The sequence below is a fragment of the Mustela putorius genome, unplaced genomic scaffold (assembly GCF_011764305.1).
Source record: "Mustela putorius furo isolate JIRA1106 unplaced genomic scaffold, ASM1176430v1.1 tig00003898_pilon_pilon_pilon, whole genome shotgun sequence".
In the NCBI taxonomy this organism is placed as follows: Eukaryota; Metazoa; Chordata; class Mammalia; order Carnivora; family Mustelidae; genus Mustela; species Mustela putorius.
Genome location: NW_025422047.1, coordinates 9,427,634 through 9,445,650, shown reverse-complemented (window position 1 = coordinate 9,445,650; position 18,017 = coordinate 9,427,634). Strand labels below are relative to the sequence as shown.

Here is an 18,017-nt window from a genome sequence, read left to right as displayed (position 1 = left end):
CAATTCTCTGAAACACTTTAAACTATATTGGATCTTATTTCTATCAAGCCTTCAGAGAGGACAATGCAGGCAAGAACATTTTCTTCAGTCAAAAAGTTATGTATTATAAGACAAAGCACAGAGTAACTCTGGGCTTACTGCCCAATATTATTATATCCAGAACAAACTCCACCTAGTGAGAAATGCACAAAATCTCAGCCACTGCCCCTTATCCTGAGTACATTACTGTTCTGAGAAAGGCCTCCTGATTGTGAATGTGGGGAAGCTGCAAGGAGAAGTATAATCATATACTCCAAAGGGGGATGAGCACACAGGAAAGAAGAGTAAGACTGAAAGAAGGACAGCAACAAATAAACCTGTTACCTGTTTGCTATTCCCTCCTCCAAGAGTTGAATTACTTGCTTATAGTTGGTAACTACATGTTGAGATAAACCTATCAGATTTGTGAGGGAGGAAAAAAGAAAATAAAATTTTTGGTAAAGTTTAACTTCTTGTTGGCCATTAACTTTATCCTAATTTATATAATATGATAGACAAGGATGAGAGAACTTGACTAAATTCTTTAAGATGGTAAATTATCTTTTTATTTACTTATTTTTTAATGGAAAGCCTACTGTCAAGCATTATGATAGGCTCTGGAAACACAAGTCTCTGCTCTCATAGAAAATGTAGTCCAGAATTCATATAGTGGTTATGCTAATAACAACAAAAAATAGGTAATTCCTTACAATTGAGCTGTATAGGGTATAAGAAAAGTTCTTATATTATCTCACTTGGCCCTCACCAAATTGCTAAGGTAAACAGATACTATGTGTCCCACAAGATGGCAGACTCGATTTGACATACAAAACATACAGTATACATGTCTCTACCCAAATGCAGTTTACAATCATGAGAACTTATACTATACAACATAATATGGCCAAATGCCACAGGAGTAAAAGAGATAATAAATGGTAAGGAGATCAGAGGAGTGGCCAGGGCAGGCTTCATGGAGGGAGTGAGACTTGAATTCAGTCACTGAAGAATGGGTCAGCTTCAGATAGGTGAAAAGGAGCTTAAGGACATGAAAGTAAGTCTTTATGGGTAGTTACTGACCAGGTCAAAAAGTGCCTTCACAACTGAATCAGAGATATAGGGACAGACTAACTTTGGTGGCTCGATTGGTAAATATAATAATGCTAGAAATTAACAAAGCAATTTCAACATTGGCTAGATTTCTTTATATTAAGAAATTATTGTTAAAACCACAATGAGGTATCACCTCATACCTGTCAGAATAGCTAAAATAAAAAACACAAGAAACAGGGGCGCCTGGGTGGCTCAGTGGGTTAAGCCGCTGCCTTCGGCTCAGGTCATGATCTCAGGGTCCTGGGATCGAGTCCCGCATCGGGCTCTCTGCTCAGCGGGGAGCCTGCTTCCCTCTCTCTCTCTCTCTGTCTGCCTCTCCATCTACTTGTGATTTCTCTGTCAAATAAATAAATAAAATCTTTAAAAAAAAAAAAAAACACAAGAAACAACAAATGTTGGTGAGAATGCAGAGAAAAGGAAGCCCTTATGCACTATTGGTGGGAACGGAAACTGGTGCAGACACTGTGGAAAACAGTATGGAGATTCCTTTAAAAATTAGAAAACAGGGGCGCCTGGGTGCTCAGTGGGTTAAAGCCTCTGCCTTCAGCTCAGGTCATGATCTCAGGGTCCTGGGATCGAGCCCGGCATTGGGCTCTCTGCTCAGCGGGGAGCCTATTTCCTTCTCTCTCTCTGCCTGCCTCTCTGCCTGCTTGTGATCTCTCTCTGTCAAATAAATAAATAAAATTTTTAAAAAAATTTTAAAAAAATAAAAAATAAATAAATAAATATTAGAAAACAGAACTACCGTATGGTCCAGTATTTCCACTATTTACCCAAAGAATAGGAAAACTCTAATTTGAAAAGATATATGCACCCTTATGTTTATAGCAGCATTATTCACAATAGCCAAAATATGGAAGCAGCCCAGTGCCCATCAATAGATGACAAGATAAAGAAAGTGTGGGATATATATACAATTGAATGTTATTCAGCCATCAAAAAGAATGAAATCTTGCCATTTGCAGTGACATGGATGGAACTAGAGGATATTATGTTAAGTGAAGTCAGTCAGAGAAAGACAAATACTATCTGATTTCAATCACATATGGAGTTTAAGAAACAGAACAAATGAACATGGGGAAGGGGAGGAAAAATAAAATAAGATAAAAAACGGAGGGAGACAAATCATAAATGACTCTTAACTACAGGAAACAAACTGAGGGTTGCTGGAGCGGAAGTAGGTGGAGTAATGGGGTAATTGGGTGATGGGCATTAAAGAGGGCACTTGATGTAATGAGCACTGGGTGTTATATGCAACTGATAGATGACTAAATTCTACCCCTGAAACTTTTTTAATTTTAAAAAAGATTTTATTTATTTATTTGACAGAGAGAGATCACAAGTAGACAGAGAGGTAGGCAGAGAGGCAGGCAGAGAGAGAGGGGGAAGGAGGCTACCCGCTGAGCAGAGAGCCCAATGCGGGGCTCGATCCCAGGACCCTGGGATCATAACCTGAGCCGAAGGCAGAGGCTTTAACCCACTGAGCACCCAGGTGTCCCTTAATACACAATATGATAACTAAATTGAATTTAAATTTTTAAAAATTTTTAAATTATTTCCTGATCTTTAGGAAAAAAAAACACTAAAAACAAAAACAAATAATAATAATAATAATAATAATCAGTGTAATTAACCACATTAGCAGGATAAGACAAAAGTCAGATGCTATGGAAGAGCATTTGTAAAAACACAGTAATTTTTAAAAAGATTTTATTTATTTATTTGAGAGAGAGAACACAGAAGGAGAAGCAGACTTCCACTCACCAGAGCCTGATGCAGGGCTTGATCCTAGGACCTGAGTTCATGACCTAAGCCAATGGCAGAGGCTTAACCATCTGAGCCACCCAAGCACCCCAAAACACAGTAATCTTACTAAAACATTTTTAGCACCCCTTCTATTTCCCTTCCCTGCAAATTTAATCCTAAAGTTATTAAGCTGAACAGAGCAAGGTAGGCTACTATGAAGGTGAGGGGCTGCAGTGATGTCTACAGTGACACAAAGCAGGGTGAAGAGCCTGAAAGGAGGTGGAGTGTGTCCACATAGGGTTGCCTGGTACGGATGGCCAAGACAAGCCTGAGCAGGGGTGTCCACAACCTTGTTTGTTTGGGTCCACACACAGGGAAATCCTGGCATGACAGTGGGGTGAGGAGGGTGACTGCACATGTTGCAGCCTGGCCCAGAAAGTCAGAGCCTGAGGGGGCTGAAGGGAGCATCCATGTCAGAGGCGGGGCTTCCATGTCAGAGTGAGGAGGTGGACCAGCAAAGGGATACAAAGACCAAGAAGGGTATAGAATGCACCTACACAGTGGGGAGCTAAGGGGCAGGCAGCCCCACACGGAGTGCTGGAACTGTGGAGACAGGACCCAGCAGAGGGTATCTAAGCACAGCCAGGCAAGGAGGGTACCCACGTGAGAGAGAGAAGAGTAATGGCAAGGAGACTGATTACATGTAGGAAGGCAGTTCAAAGTAGTTCCCCTGTTAAATAAAGGAATTACAAAGGTGCCTGAGTGACTCAGTCAGTTGGATGTCCTACTCTTGGTTTCCACTCAGATGCACTTATGGGATCCACACTGGGCTCTGCGCTCAGAGAGGAATCTGCTTGAGATTCTCTTTTCCTCTGACCTTCCCTTTGCTTGTGTTCTCTCTTAAATAAATATGTCTTTTTAAAAAATAAAATTAAGAAAAATAAATAAAAAAAATAAAATTAAGGAATTACAAATATGAAAAGGGAGAAATTGAGAATGAACTCTGTTGTGTTGGACAGCAATTAGAGGTACTGGTATGAACACAGACTACCTAGATTTGTCCACTCAGAAGGACCACATGTTGCAACATCAATAGTAATAGGCATACATAGTACCTATATCTTAGCTTTAGTTTCCAAATACTACTCTCCAGCAAAAAGGAACAGGTAAGATAAATAAAAGTAAAACGAAATGGCTGATACCAAGACTGAGGCAAAGAAAGTAGAAGGTAAGCCTGGAATACCTCTATGCCAGAAAACAAGGAGGCGCTCAAAGAATAACAGTGACATGTTAAAATGTCACAGAAATACACTTGAAAGGGATTCTATTGACTAAATTTGGAATAATTTGAGCATCAGAATAAAAAATCACAGTAGCAGAAGATAATTCATTGAATAAAATAGATAAGCATGAATCTATATTGACATATATAAATTGAAAATAAGATGAAGATGGGATAGATACATGATTTCATAGTACTGCCCCACAAACACTTGTTGATTACAAAAGGAGAACAGCAATTCTAGAGTGAAGAAGGCTGGAAGATATCATCTTGAAAATCATGAGTAATGGGACATATCAAAATTGTATACCACTTGATGGTCGTCAAGTTCATGAAAGTTAAAGAGAGATCAAGGAAACTTTCCAAACCAAAGAAACACCCTAACAACATGCAACATGTGAATCTCAAATGAGCAATTATTGGGACAATTAGAGAAATTTAAATGGGCTCTAAGGATTTGATGGTGGTAACATGCCAAAGTTTATTTTATGATTTGGGTGGCTGTGTTGTAATGATACAGGAGAACATTCTTGTTTGAAGGAATGGAGAGAAAACACCCTAAAATAATCAGGTGAGATGGGCCATTAGATTGACAACTCACTCTCAAATGGCTCAAGAAAAATGTTCTTTATACTGCACTTGCAGCTTTTTAAGAAGTTTAATTTGTTTCAATGTTAAATAACAAAAACTCTTAGAAAACTAGGGAAAGGGGCCTATGGGTGGCTCAGTCAGCTAAGCATCTGCCTTCAACTCAGGGAAACTCTATTCCAGGGTCCTAGGATAAAGCCCTGCACTGGGCTCCCTGCTCAGCAGGGAGTCTGCTTCTCCCTCTCCATCTCCCTATGCTTATGTTCTCTCTCACTCTCTCAAATAAATAAATACAATCTTTAAAAAAAGGAAACTAGGGGGAAAAAAGAGAATTCCCTTGATCTGCTATGGCAATGTTCCTCAAAGCTAATGCAAAGTCTAAGGCCGGTTCTCAAACTATTATTATTACATAATGAGATAGATAAAGAAATTTAGCAATTTTTATAACAATGTGACAGAGTGATTTTACATCTTTTAAACTGTAAAAAAATTGGGGGCTTGTAATTAAGATGTCATTTTCATTTTTCTAGTAACTCATCTTTATTTTGCTAAAGTGTTAGTTTTCCATAGCTTGGAATTAAAAAGCAAAACAAAGAAACCTGGTCCTTTGCAGGGCACCTAAGTGGCAGTCAGTTAAGTGGCTGACTCTTCATTTCACTCAGGTCATGATCTCAGGGTCCTGGGATCAAGCCCCACATTAGGCTCCATACACAGCAGGGAGTGTACTCGAGGATTCTCTCTCTCCCTCTACCCCATTCCCCACTTGCACACATGTGCACACGCTCTCTCAAATAAATACATCTTTAAAAAACAAACAAACCTGATCCTTTGCTACAGACATTTTTACAAGTGTGTGATAAAGAATATTTATTAAAGGGGCCCCTGGGTGGTTCAATGGGTTGAGCCTCTGCCTTTGGCTCAGGTCATGATCATGGGATCCTGGGATCGAGCCCAGCATCCGGCTCTCTGCTCAGTGGGGAGCTGCTTCCCCCTCTCTCTCCGCCTGTCTCTCTGCCTACTTGTAATCTCTCTCTGTCAAATAAATAAATAAAATCTTTTTTTAAAAAGGTATTTATTAAAAACAAACACTATTGCAAACATCATACTTAATGGTATAACACTGAAGCTTTCCCCTGGAAACAAGACTAAATACTGATAGCACTTCTATTTAATATGGTACCAGAGGTCTTAGTAAGTGTAGAAAGGCAAGGGGAAAAAAGGTTTAAGAAGTTAAAAAAAAAAAAGAAAAAGAATTAAAAAGAAAAAAACTTTTGTGCAGATTGAACACACAAAAAATACAAAAAGCCCACACAACAACAAAAAACTGGGGGCAAAGCAATTACCTACCACCAACATCACCTGCTCTGTACCTATCCCTTTATGTTAAGATTAAGATCAAGGCAAAAAACACGATATTATCTTTTCTTCACTTAAATGACACCAAGACCCTACAACCACTGTCCTCTCATGTGCTTTGGGTAGGGCTGTGTACATTTCAGACTTCAACTTAACCAGTCATCTAATTAATAAACTTTCTAACGGAAAGTAATAGGCTATCCCCTTCCTTTCCTTTGCTTTAGGCAACTATCAAGCTCTCGCTCACAATTCTAAACTAGAACTGTAAGTTCTCATATTTATTTCCTGGAACACCCTGCATAGTGTAGATATCTAGCATGTACCTAATAAATTCCCATAGAATTGGTTTCAAAGCAGAAACCACTTTCCATTTAGTAATCATATTCACAGAATATATGCGCCTGAAGATAGAGCTACATAGACACAGATAGAGGCAGGCAGATAACACAAATAAATGAAAGAGAAGGCAAACATTTAAAGAACTAAAAGTTTGCTGTAGGGGTGCTGGGTGGCTCAGTCAGTTAAGTGTCCAACTCTTGATTTCAGCTCAGGACATCATCTCAGGGTTATGAGATCGAGCCCCATGTCAAGCTCCATGATCAGCATGCAATCTGCTTGAGATTCTTTCCCTCTCCCTCTGGTTCCTCCCCCCACTTGCACGCATGCATGCTCTCTTTTTCAAATAAATAAATAAAATCTTAAAAGAAGAAGTTCACGGCAATGCCATTAGAAGATGGTAATGGAAGTAATAGTTCAATGTGCCTATTCAGGGTCTTAGCATCCCAGGATGGTACTTGAGCTCAAGGCTCCTTCACTAAGAAATGCAAGGACTGCTGACCTATATTTATCATGATTTAAGAAAGTCCAGACCAACTTTCAAAAACATGTAACCCAAAGGACCCAGGAGACCTTTTGTTGGCTAGAATTATTTCCTACCAACCATCCCCCACCCCCACAAGGGTTTGCTCCATGAAGGTCCAAAAGAGTCCTGAGACTTCAGTCTGGTTCCTATCACTGGCCTTGGGTATATCGCCCAAACTAAATGACCTTGCATAAGTTCCGACCTTCTCTGGGTTTCAAGTACAATGCCGATCAAAGAATCTATAGTCACAGGTCTCCTTGATGTACAGGATTCCATCCCACTGATCTCTCCCTATCCTAGGCAAGGTTCCCAGTTCCAACCCTGTTCCAACTAGCTGTGTGACTTTGGGAACACCCTGTAGCTTCTTGCAGCTTCATTTTAGCTTCTGTGGAAGGGGGACACTTGGACTACATCTTGGGTCTCCTCTAGTTACTCCCTCTACCACACACATATATATTAAAATAAAATACAAAAGTAAGAAACTTTGACAGCACTGCATCAACTTCTGGTCTGCCCTCAAAGTACTGCTTTACACAAAAATTTATAGGCACAGAGTTTTATGAAGTAAACTACTGGCTCCCAGCAAAGCAAATGGTATTTTTTGTTTGTTTCCAGCCTGCTGTTCATGATGGAACCTTTGGGAAAAGACACAGGTAGCAGAATCTGTAACTGGCACACTCCATTAGCCATGCCCTGATAAAGAGACCAGCTCTTGATCTTTTGTGTCCATCTCTTTGCTGGGAATTAAATTAGTATATTTCTGAAGGAACAGGAGCATAAAATTCATGTTTTGCTCTTTGTAAAGTGGGCCGAAAGGGTAAAAACTTCCTGTACAAAAGAACACAACTGTTCCTACCTCATACATAGTAAGACCCAGTCTAGTAGGATAAGATAGATAGTACCATACACCAAATATCAATACTTAATAAGGAAGCAGCTCAGACCAGTGCCATGTGTGACAGCTCCTCATCTCCTTATCTCCACCAGTGAGAAAACCACCCTGAAAAGGAGATTAGCTGATCTGAAAATCAGTCCAGGCCCTCTGGACCTGCCACGAAAGACTCCACCTTATTCCATGCCCTTTTCCCCTGGCCTCTTTGAAACCACCCAGCCCTTCTCTTAGGACTCTTGCTCATGCTGCTCCTTCTGTCAGAATCAGAATCATCCTTCCCCTCAGAATACCATTCTTTACATGACTGGCTCTTGAATCTTCTCAAAGAAGCATTTCATGACCCTGCCATGCAGATGGACTAACTATACTGCCCACTGTTCTTTTCCACCACGACATCTATTTTTTTATTAGTCTTTATCACAACTTGTAATTAAGTGTTTATTTTCTGCCTCATCCCCACAAGACTATAAGCCTGCCTATGAGGGCAGGACTGTCTTTTCTATTTATGGTTATTTATCCAACATCTAGTACAATAGGTGGCACATAGCAAGTTTCATTATATATTTGTTGAATGAATCCATGACCATTAGGAAAGCTTCCCAGAATTCCATTTGGTCTCAGACCTCCAGAACCACAATGGCTCACCTTGTACATAGGGCCCCATCTCTGGATGCTCTCTGACCCGCAGAGTGTAGGACTTCTTCTGATCAGATTGCTTCAGCAGATCCCGTACTCGTTCATTATAGATTTCCAGGAAACTAGAGACACATGGAACAAGGCACAAAATCAGATTTTGGAAAATGATGACATCTTTTCAAAATTACATTTTAAAGAAGGCAACATAGTTAGATTTGGAAGAAAGTGGGCAAAACACTAAGCCAAGAATCATAAGGCCCTAATTCTTAACCTAGTTCTACCTCTGACAGTCTAAGACCTTGACCATGCCAGGGTTCGCTCTTGAGTCTCTTTCTATGCATGCACAAGTGTGTTGCCACATTAGCTGTCATCACTTCAGAGTTGTAGGTTTACAAAGTCAGCCTTGATTCAAATTAAGCCTTCAAGAGGCTATTTCAGCATAGTTGTGGGGTATACTGCCACCAGCCTATACCCTGATCAGACCACAGAGTTTCAGGCTTATTTCTTAAGTGATTTTCAAACATCATCTATGACCTCTCAGTGCTCTGTGAAGGCATCTCGAGAGCCACTGCTAAGCAATGAGGAAAGCTAAATGAGAAAGATTCTGGGTCCCCACCCTTAATTTAAGTAGGAGAGATCTCATTTTACCTGTTTCATACAATGGGATTCTAAGATATGCTCTATCTTATAGGTACCTGCTGGTATTTAATTCCTTTTTAAAATAATAACATAGTTACAATTCTTGATTACAATCAGCAAAAATTTTGTTAAGAAAACAAACTTCTCACAGAAAGGTCTTCCTCATCAGAACACAGATGTTTGCCTGTGAAGCCAGCGGACATAAAAAAAGGCTCCACCTCAGATGAACTCTATGCACTCTTCTTTTATTTTTTATTTTTTTATTAAATCTTTTTTAAGATTTTATTTATTTATTTGACAGAGAGAGAGATCACAAGTAGACAGAGAGGCAGGCAGAGAGAGAGAGAAGGAAAGAGGCTCCCCACTGAGCAGAGAGACTGATGCGGGACTCAATCCCAGGACCCCAAGATCACAACCTGAGCCGAAGGCAGAGGCTTTAACCCACTGAACCACCCAGGCCGCCTTGCACTCTTCTTTTAAATTGTTTCTCCTTCTTCCTCAGAATTGGACACAGGAAGCCCAGATGTCTCTCAGAATAGTGATTCCCAGATTTCAGGGACAATAAAACATTTAATATACAGGTACATGTTTACACACACAGACACACGCACACACACACACACACACACACACACACAAAGGCTAAAGGCCTACAAATTTTCACTTCACAAACTTAAAAAAAAATGTATAGATACTGTTTACTATCATTTAATTTCTTAAAGGGGATTTATTCATTTTGGGATTATGAAAATGTTCTGGAATTAGTAAGGTGATTGAACAACCTTGTAAATATAAAGAAAAACACTGAAAAATATACACTTCAAAAGCATGAAGTTTATGGTATGTGAATTACATTTCATGTCTTTTTTTTAAGAGTTTATTTATTTATTTGATAGACAGAGATCACAAGTAGGCAGAGAGGCTGGCAGAGAGAGAGGGGTAAGCAGGCTCCCCGCCGAGCAGAGAGCCCGATGCGGGGCTCGATCCCAGGACCCTGCGATCATGACCTGAGCTGAAGGCAGAGGCTTAACCCACTGAGCCACCCAGGTGCCCCATACATTTCATGTTTTTCAAAAAGGACACTGAATCCCCCAAAAAATAAAACAGAAAAAATTAAGGGTAATTGGGCAGCTGGTAACCTTGCACTAACATTTTCACTACAGACTGGTTAAAACTTCACATTGGAGTAACCAGCACTATCTGGGAACTAGAGCTTAGGAACAACTGACCCAAAGAACAACGCAGCAGGAGCTGGAAGAGAAATTCCAAAAGCTAGTAGTAAACTGTAAGGAAAGTAAAGAAAAGGAAAACAGACAGCCAGGGCAAGCTGATCCACATGAAACACCCGTTTGTTAAGTGTAGGGATAGGAATTAAGTTTCCTACAACCCAAAGATCTAAGTATGTTTCTCATCTCCCTATACTGCAAAATATTTCTTCTGTGGCTTTTCTCCATTCCTCTGGATGACTCTTGATGCAAAGGGTTTTGAATTTGGAGTGGAAATGGAAATATTTTAGGCCCCAGAGCCTGAAAGATTCTTACCTTATTTTTATCCTACAAGAGGAAGGCAGTGGGGCATATTCCTTCTCCCTGATGAAGAGACCCTGCACAAACCAGAGGGTTGGAGTGAAGGGAGTGTACAAAAAAGGTCTACTTTGAGAGGATCTAGTTAAAATAGAGTCTATACCTCACATATCCGTGGCGTCAGCCCAACAGAAGCCTGGCGAACAGAAGAAAGGAAAGCATTACTGTTCACTCACAGAAAAACTCTCCCCCAACACCCAGAAACCAAGGTTGGCAGGGGATGAGCACATGGGCTTCCTGCGCTAGCCTCTTCACTTTAGGGAGTTTCACTGGTGGTATGTTAGAAGACTATTTGTCTGGCTCTCAGGAGATACTCAGGAGGGAGGCAAGTACCAGCTGAGAGGCAGATTATTAGCGTAAGAAGGAAGAGAGGAGAAGCTAACAAATCCAGGTACCCGCTTTCACACAATAAAGGTTACATCCTTCTTGGATAAACCAATTTACCACCGTGGTCCCTTCCAGAAATTTTCTATCCCTATATATACAGGAGAACTAGAGTACATGGGTGTTTAAAATACACATTTAGGGAAAAGCAGCTTTTTTTTTCATCTTGGGTCCACTGCTAACTTGTACGTAGGTTAAAGGTTTTACACCCTGGTTTAATGGACATTTTCTTCTTTCTTCAAATATATAAAAGCACACTAAACATGGACATAGTAAGCAACGAGCTGAGCACAAAATACAGATAATCTTTTGGGAGAAAAGTATCACAGAGAATGTCCCTGGGTAGTGTTATTTGTCACCTGCCACACCAGTTCAAATCACCAAGATACTTCTAAACATAAAACAAAGAGGTATGCTTGGACCTCTACCTTCTCAATTCTCCATGACAAAGTAAGGCTCTCATAAGTCCTTCACACTTTTTAAGTCTCCAACCCATTAGGTAGTTCTCGTGCTTTTTTCCAATGCTCAGATCTAACATACATAGCCCCATTTCTGCATAGTCCTAAGCAACACTTCAGATTCAGTCTGAGGCTTGTGTTAAAAAGCTTTAAGTGATGAACTTGGAAATGATATGAGAAATGCAAAACGACTGACAAGGTCAGCTTCATCAAAGGGAGTTATGTAATTCTAAGGTTCTTCAAAGTTTAAAAAAGAGGGGCTAATTATTCAAAGTTCATCTTTCAATTAAAGGACTAGAAACCCACTCTTAATACAAAAGAAAGCCCATTAAATCTTACTGAAGTTCAATAATTACTAAATTCGCACTCTTTCTCTCAGTAACAAAGACAGTGTGAGATTCAGGCTTGCTGTGGCAATAGAAGGGATCATATTCCAATACCAATACTCACTGGGGTCCCCAGCATGGTGTATGTCTTCCCAGAGCCTGTCTGCCCATAGGCAAAAAGGCAGATGTTGTAGCCTTTAGCAGCTCCAGACAATACTTCAGTCCCCAAATCCTGGAAAACCTGTCACAACAAAAGTAGAAAGCACATCAATGTAGTTCTTCCCATACCAGATTAACAAACCATATCATTTTAAAATTTATAATGTCTAGCATTGTGCCCGGCATACAATAAGCACTTTAAAATATATTTGAGTGAATACATTTTCCTTAGCAATCTTTTTTCTGAAACTGAATTGATTCTTGAAATATTATAGGGAATTTACAGTCACCTGTGTTTGAAACACTTTATTTTTAGATTAAAAATAACCCAAGGATTAGTTGGAAGAGCATGTGACACTAGATCTGGGGGTCATGAGTTCAAGCCCCACATTGGGTAGAGAGATAACTAAAATAAAGAAAAATTTTAAAACTTAAAAAATGAACAAATAACCCTGAGTAGTGATGTATGGAATTGAAAAATCACTATACTGTACACCTGAAACTAATAAAGCACTGTATGTCAGCTAACTGGAATTAAAAACTTTTTAAAAAAATCCAGAGTTGTACTGACACTTTATTTTAAATTGAAATTCAATTAATTAACATATAGTGTATTACTAGTTTTAGAGGTAGAGTTCAGTGATTCATCGTTGCATATAACACTCAGTGCTCATTACATCACATGTCATCCTTAATGCCCATCACCCAGCTAATCCATCCCCCGACCCGCCTTCCTTCTGGCAACCCTCAGTTTGTGTCCTATAATCAAGAGTCTCTTATGGGGGCTCAGTCAGTTAAGCATCTGCCTTCAGCTCAGGACATGATCCCAGAGTCCTGGAATCGAGCCCAATGTCAGGTTCTCAGCTCAGTGGGGAGGCTGTTTCTCCCTTTCCCTATTTCTGCCACTCCCCCTGCTTGCATACATGCTATCTCTGTCAAACAAATAAATAAAATCTTTTAAAAAAAGACGTCTCAGGGCACCTGGATGGCTAGTTGGTTGAGGGACTGCCTTCAGCTCAGGCAGGTCATGATCCCAGAGTCCCAGGATTGAGTCCCACATTGGGCTCCCAGCTCCACGGGGAGTCCACTTCTCTCTCTCTCAAACAAATAAATAAAATCTTTTTAAAAAAAAAAAGAGAAAAAGAAGTCTCATGTTTTGTCTCCCAATGTTGACATAAGGTTAATACCATTTATGGATCTATTGACCCATCCTCTCTCCAAACTGTGGTAATCTGTATAGAGAACCAGAGAGGGAGACAAACCATAAGAGATTCTTAATCTTAATCTTGCTGGAGGAGAGGGGGGTGGAAGGGAGGGGGTGGGTATGTGCTATGGTGAGTGCTGTGAATTGTGTAAGACTGATGAATCACAGACCTGCACCCCTGAAACAAATAATACATTATATGTTAATTAAAAAATCCAACAATACATTGCTATAATTATTTTTATATCATTTAAAATCTTTCAGAGAAGGTATATATTTATACAGTTTGTTATATTAACTATATTAACCATTTCTTAAATGTTTTTTGTACTGCATTAACATGTAGAAATCCAAAGAGATTTTTTTTTTTTTCTGTTTGTAGATTCAGGATACTGATTTAAAATGTTCATTATAGACAAAAAATGGAGAACTATCTGATAATGTGTTACATTAGTACACTGTTAAATAAAATTATTTGCTAAAATTAAAAAGAAATGAGAAAAGTAGGGCTGGAGCTTGTTATTTAAAGAGAGAGCATTCATATAAAATATATAACTTAATGGTGCCTGGAGTTGGGGAAAGTGCTTAAGATTATTTCTCTTCCTCTAAACAGCTACCTATAGTTTAATCACTAAGAACACGTTTTGGAACTTTCTAGGTTCCAAGCCTGGCTCCTTAGGGAGGTAACCTTACCTCAGTTTCCTCACCTAGAAGACACTACTTCAAAAACTAATGATGCCTTATATGGTGACTAACATAACAAAAAAGTTAAAAAAAAAATGGAGTTTTTAAAAAAGCACCTAAAAATCACTGGGTTTTTGAGAGGATTAATTGTTCTAATATATGGAAAGCATTTAGAACAATGTTTGGAACAAAGTGAGCACGAATTAAAGTTTTTCTTGTTATTACACCTTTTCCCCACTTTTCTGTATAAGAACTACTCAGTCATCTTTCTGATATTCTCATCTATTTTTTAAAAAGCTATGTACTTATTTTGAAAAATAGACACCTACATACAGATACCATAGTTAATACTTCCCAACTTCACAGATAACTTTTGAAAAACTTCTATTTTCTATCCTACTAAAAATGTATTACAAAAAACACTTTCATAAACCATTAAAGTAATAAATCATTAAAACGCTTCATATCTTGAAGGTTTTTTTTTTTTTAAAGATTTTATTTATTTATTCGACAGAGAGAGATCACAAGTAGGCAGAGAGGCAGGCAGAGAGAGAGAGAGGAGGAAGCAGGCTCCCTGCTGAGCACAGAGCCCGATGCGGGACTCGATCCCAGGATCCTGAGATCATGACCTGAGCCAAAGGCAGCGGCTTAACCCACTGAGCCACCCAGGCGCCCCTATCTTGAAGGTTTTTGCTAGAGCCTAGGGATTATTATTTCCTACCTATAGTATGAAAATCATGTCATTTATAGGAGGTTACCTATCCAACAAAATATATTAAGTTCTTGGCCCTTAATACTTTTCCACAGAAAGTCTTCATGTATTTTTTCTTCTGGTTTCTCTTTTGTTTTCTATTGAGGTATATTTGACATAACACTATATTAGTTTCAGGTATACAATATATTATTTAATCTGATATTTATATGTATTCCACAATGATCACAAGTCATTAACATAGATCAGCATACAAAGCTACCAACTTTTTAAAAATTATGATAAGAACTTTGAAGACCACTCTCCTAGCTGCTTTCAAATATGCAATACAGGGACACCGGGGTGGCTCAGTCGGTCAAGCATCTGCCTTCAGCCCAGGTCATGATCCCAGGGTCCTGAGAGTCCCACTGTGGGCTTCTTGCTCAGTGGAAAGCCTGCTTCTCCCTCTGCCTGCTCTGCCAGCTACTCCCCCTGCTTTTGCTCTCTGACAAATAAAAAAAATCATTTGAAAAATATGCAATACAGTATTATTAACTATAGTCACTATGCTGTCAATTACATCACCATTACTTATTCGCTTTATAACTGGAAATGTGTAGCTTTGACCCACACTGTTCTATTATAAAATGAAGTTGCTATTATAAAGACTTACCAGTTTTTAATTTATCTAAAGGAATATTTATGAGAAAATGGCTTTAAATTCTATGATATATTTTGTTTAAATTAATATTAAATATTACTTATTTCTCTTGATCTATAAATTCATTGTTAAAATAAAAGGATTCAACTAGAAAACTTTTTTCCTTTTAGTAAAACTGCTGTCTATTTTGTGTGTGTGTGTGTGTGTGTGTGTTTGTTACGTTAGTCACCATACAATACATCATTATGTAAAACTGGTATCTAATTCAGTAACAGATACCATCTTTACTCACAGAAACAACATCTGAATATCAACTATGAGAATTTTATGATAAAATTCAGGAATTGAAAATAGGGGAAAATGCTGATAAAAAATAATCCCAGCACCTAGTGCCACTGAAGTGGCACAACTTCATCTTTTTTAATGGCTGCATAATATTCCACTCAACACACATACACAGCCCCCCACGTTTATTGCAGCATTATTTACAATAGCCAAATTATGGAAGCAGCCCAAGTGTCCATCAATAGATGAATGCTAACTATACTGGAAATTTTTTTTAAAAGTTTAAAAATAAACTCATAGGGATGCATATATATTTTTGAATTAGTGTTCTTGTTTTTTGGGGGGTAAATATCCAGTAGTGGAATAACTGGATCACATGGTAGCTCTATTTTTAATTTTCTGAGGATCCTCCATACTGTTTTCCACAGTGACTATACCAATTTACATTCCAAGAGTACATGATGGTTCCTTTTTCTCCACATTCTTGCTAACACTTGTTTCTTGTGTTTTTTATCTTAGCTATCCTGGCAGGTATGAGGTAATATCTCATTGTGGTTTTGATTTGCATTTCCCTGATGATTAGTGATATTGAGCACCCTTTCATTTTTTTCTTGGCCATCTGTATGACTTCTTTGAGAAAATGTCTAGACAGGTCTTCTGCCCCTTTTTAAAATTGGGTTATTTGGCTTTTTGGTGTTGAGTTGTATAAGTTCCTCATATATTTTGGATATTAACCCCTTACTGGATATAGCACTTGTGAATATCTTCTCCCATTCCATAGGTTGCCTTTTCATCTTGTTGCTAGTTTCCTTTGCCATGCAGAAGCTTTTTATTTTGATGTAGTTCCAATAGCTTATTTTTTGCTTTTGTTTCCCTTATCTGAGGAGACATACCTAGAAAAATGTTGCTACAGCTTACGTCATATAAATTACTGTGTTCTCTCCTAAGATTTTTATGGTTTCAGATCTCACACTTAGATCTTTAATCCATTTTGAATTTATTTTTGTGTACGGTATTAGAAAGTGGCCCAGTTTTCCATTATGTCACATGTAGCTGTCCAGTTTTCCCAATACCATTTATTAAGGAGAATGCCTTTTCCTCACTGTATATTCTTGCATCCTTTGTCATAGAGTAATGGGCTGTGGAAGTGTGGGTTTACATCTGGGCTCTCTATTCTGTTCCATTGATCTATGTGTCTATTTTTGTGCCAGTGTCATACTGTTTTGATTACTAGAGCTTTGCAGTATATCTTGAAATATGGCATTAGGATACCTCTCCTCTGGCTTTATTGTTCTTTTTCAAGATTGTTTTGGCTATTTGGGGTCTTCTGTGGGTTACATACAAATTTTAGTACTGTTTGTTATAGTTTTGTGAAAAATGCTATTGGTATTTTGATAGGGATTGCACTGAATCCATAGATTGCTTTTGGTAGTATAGACATTTTAACAATATTAATTATTCCATTCATGAGCATGGACTATCTTTCCATTTGTGTCATCTTCAATTTCTTTCATCAGTGTTTTATAGTTATCAGAGTACAGGTCTTTCACTTCCTTTGTTAGGTTTATTCCTAGGTATTTTATTCTTTCTGGTATAATTGTAAATGGAATTGTTTCCTTTATTTCCCTTTCTGCTACTTTGTTATTAGCAGAAATACTACCAGTTTTGGATATTAATTTTGTATCCTGCAACTCTACTGAATTCATTTATCAGTTCCAGTAGTTTTTTGGTGGCATCTTTAGGATTTTCTATGTATAGTATCATGTCATCTGCATATAATGACAATTTAACTTCTTTACCAATATGAATGCCTCTTATTTCTTTTCTTGTCTCAATGCTGTGGTTAGGACTTCTAGTATTTTTGAGTAGAAGTGTTAAGAGTAGATATCCTTGTCTTATTATTCCTGATCTTAGAGGAAATGCTTTCAGCTTTCACAACTGAGTATTTCACTACTGAGTATGATACTCATTGTCAGCTTTTCATACGTGGCCTTTATTATGTTGAAGTATGTTTCCTCTAAACCCACTTTGTTGAGAGCTTTTATCATGAATGGATACTGAATTTTATGAAATGCTTTCTTTCCTATCTACTGAGATGGTCATATGAGTTTTATTTTTCATTTTGTTGATGTGCTATATTAAGCTGATTTGCAAAATACTAACTATCCTCGCATCCCTGAAATAAATCCCACTTGATGATGGTGAGTGATTCTAATATTTTTTGAGGATTTTTGCATCAGTGTTCATCAGGATACTGGCCTATAGCATGTTCGTGTGTGTGTATGTGTGCATGTGTGTGTGTAGTGTTTTTATCTGGTTTGCTATTAGGGTAATGTTGGCCCCATAGAATATATTTGGAAGTTTTCCTTTCTCTCCTATTTTTATGAAACAGTTTGAAAAGAATAGGCATTAAATCCCTTAAATGTTTGATAGAATTCACCTATGAAGCC

The 18,017-nt window shown here is 38.3% G+C and overlaps 1 protein-coding gene across 6 annotated transcripts in view; it reads right to left on the bottom strand.

Moving 5' to 3' along the window:
- Positions 1-18,017, bottom strand: part of STARD9 (StAR related lipid transfer domain containing 9) — a 123,054-nt gene that overhangs the window by 56,830 nt on the left and 48,207 nt on the right. For 4 of the 6 annotated variants that reach the window (XR_006602893.1, XM_045067859.1, XM_045067857.1 and 1 more), the window contains exons 4-8: positions 12,008-12,124; positions 10,819-10,851; positions 10,674-10,735; positions 8,503-8,615; positions 364-433 (exon numbers count right to left, since the gene is read on the bottom strand). Coding sequence is in view for 5 of the 6 variants with exons in the window: in XM_045067859.1 (XP_044923794.1) it covers positions 364-433; positions 8,503-8,615; positions 10,674-10,735; positions 10,819-10,851; positions 12,008-12,124 (395 nt within the window). In the remaining variant the exon portion in view is untranslated. Of the gene's footprint in view, positions 1-363; positions 434-8,502; positions 8,616-10,673; positions 10,736-10,818; positions 10,852-12,007; positions 12,125-18,017 lie in introns of those variants that run through there. The other 2 variants (XM_045067858.1, XM_045067860.1) reach the window with 2 other exon arrangements.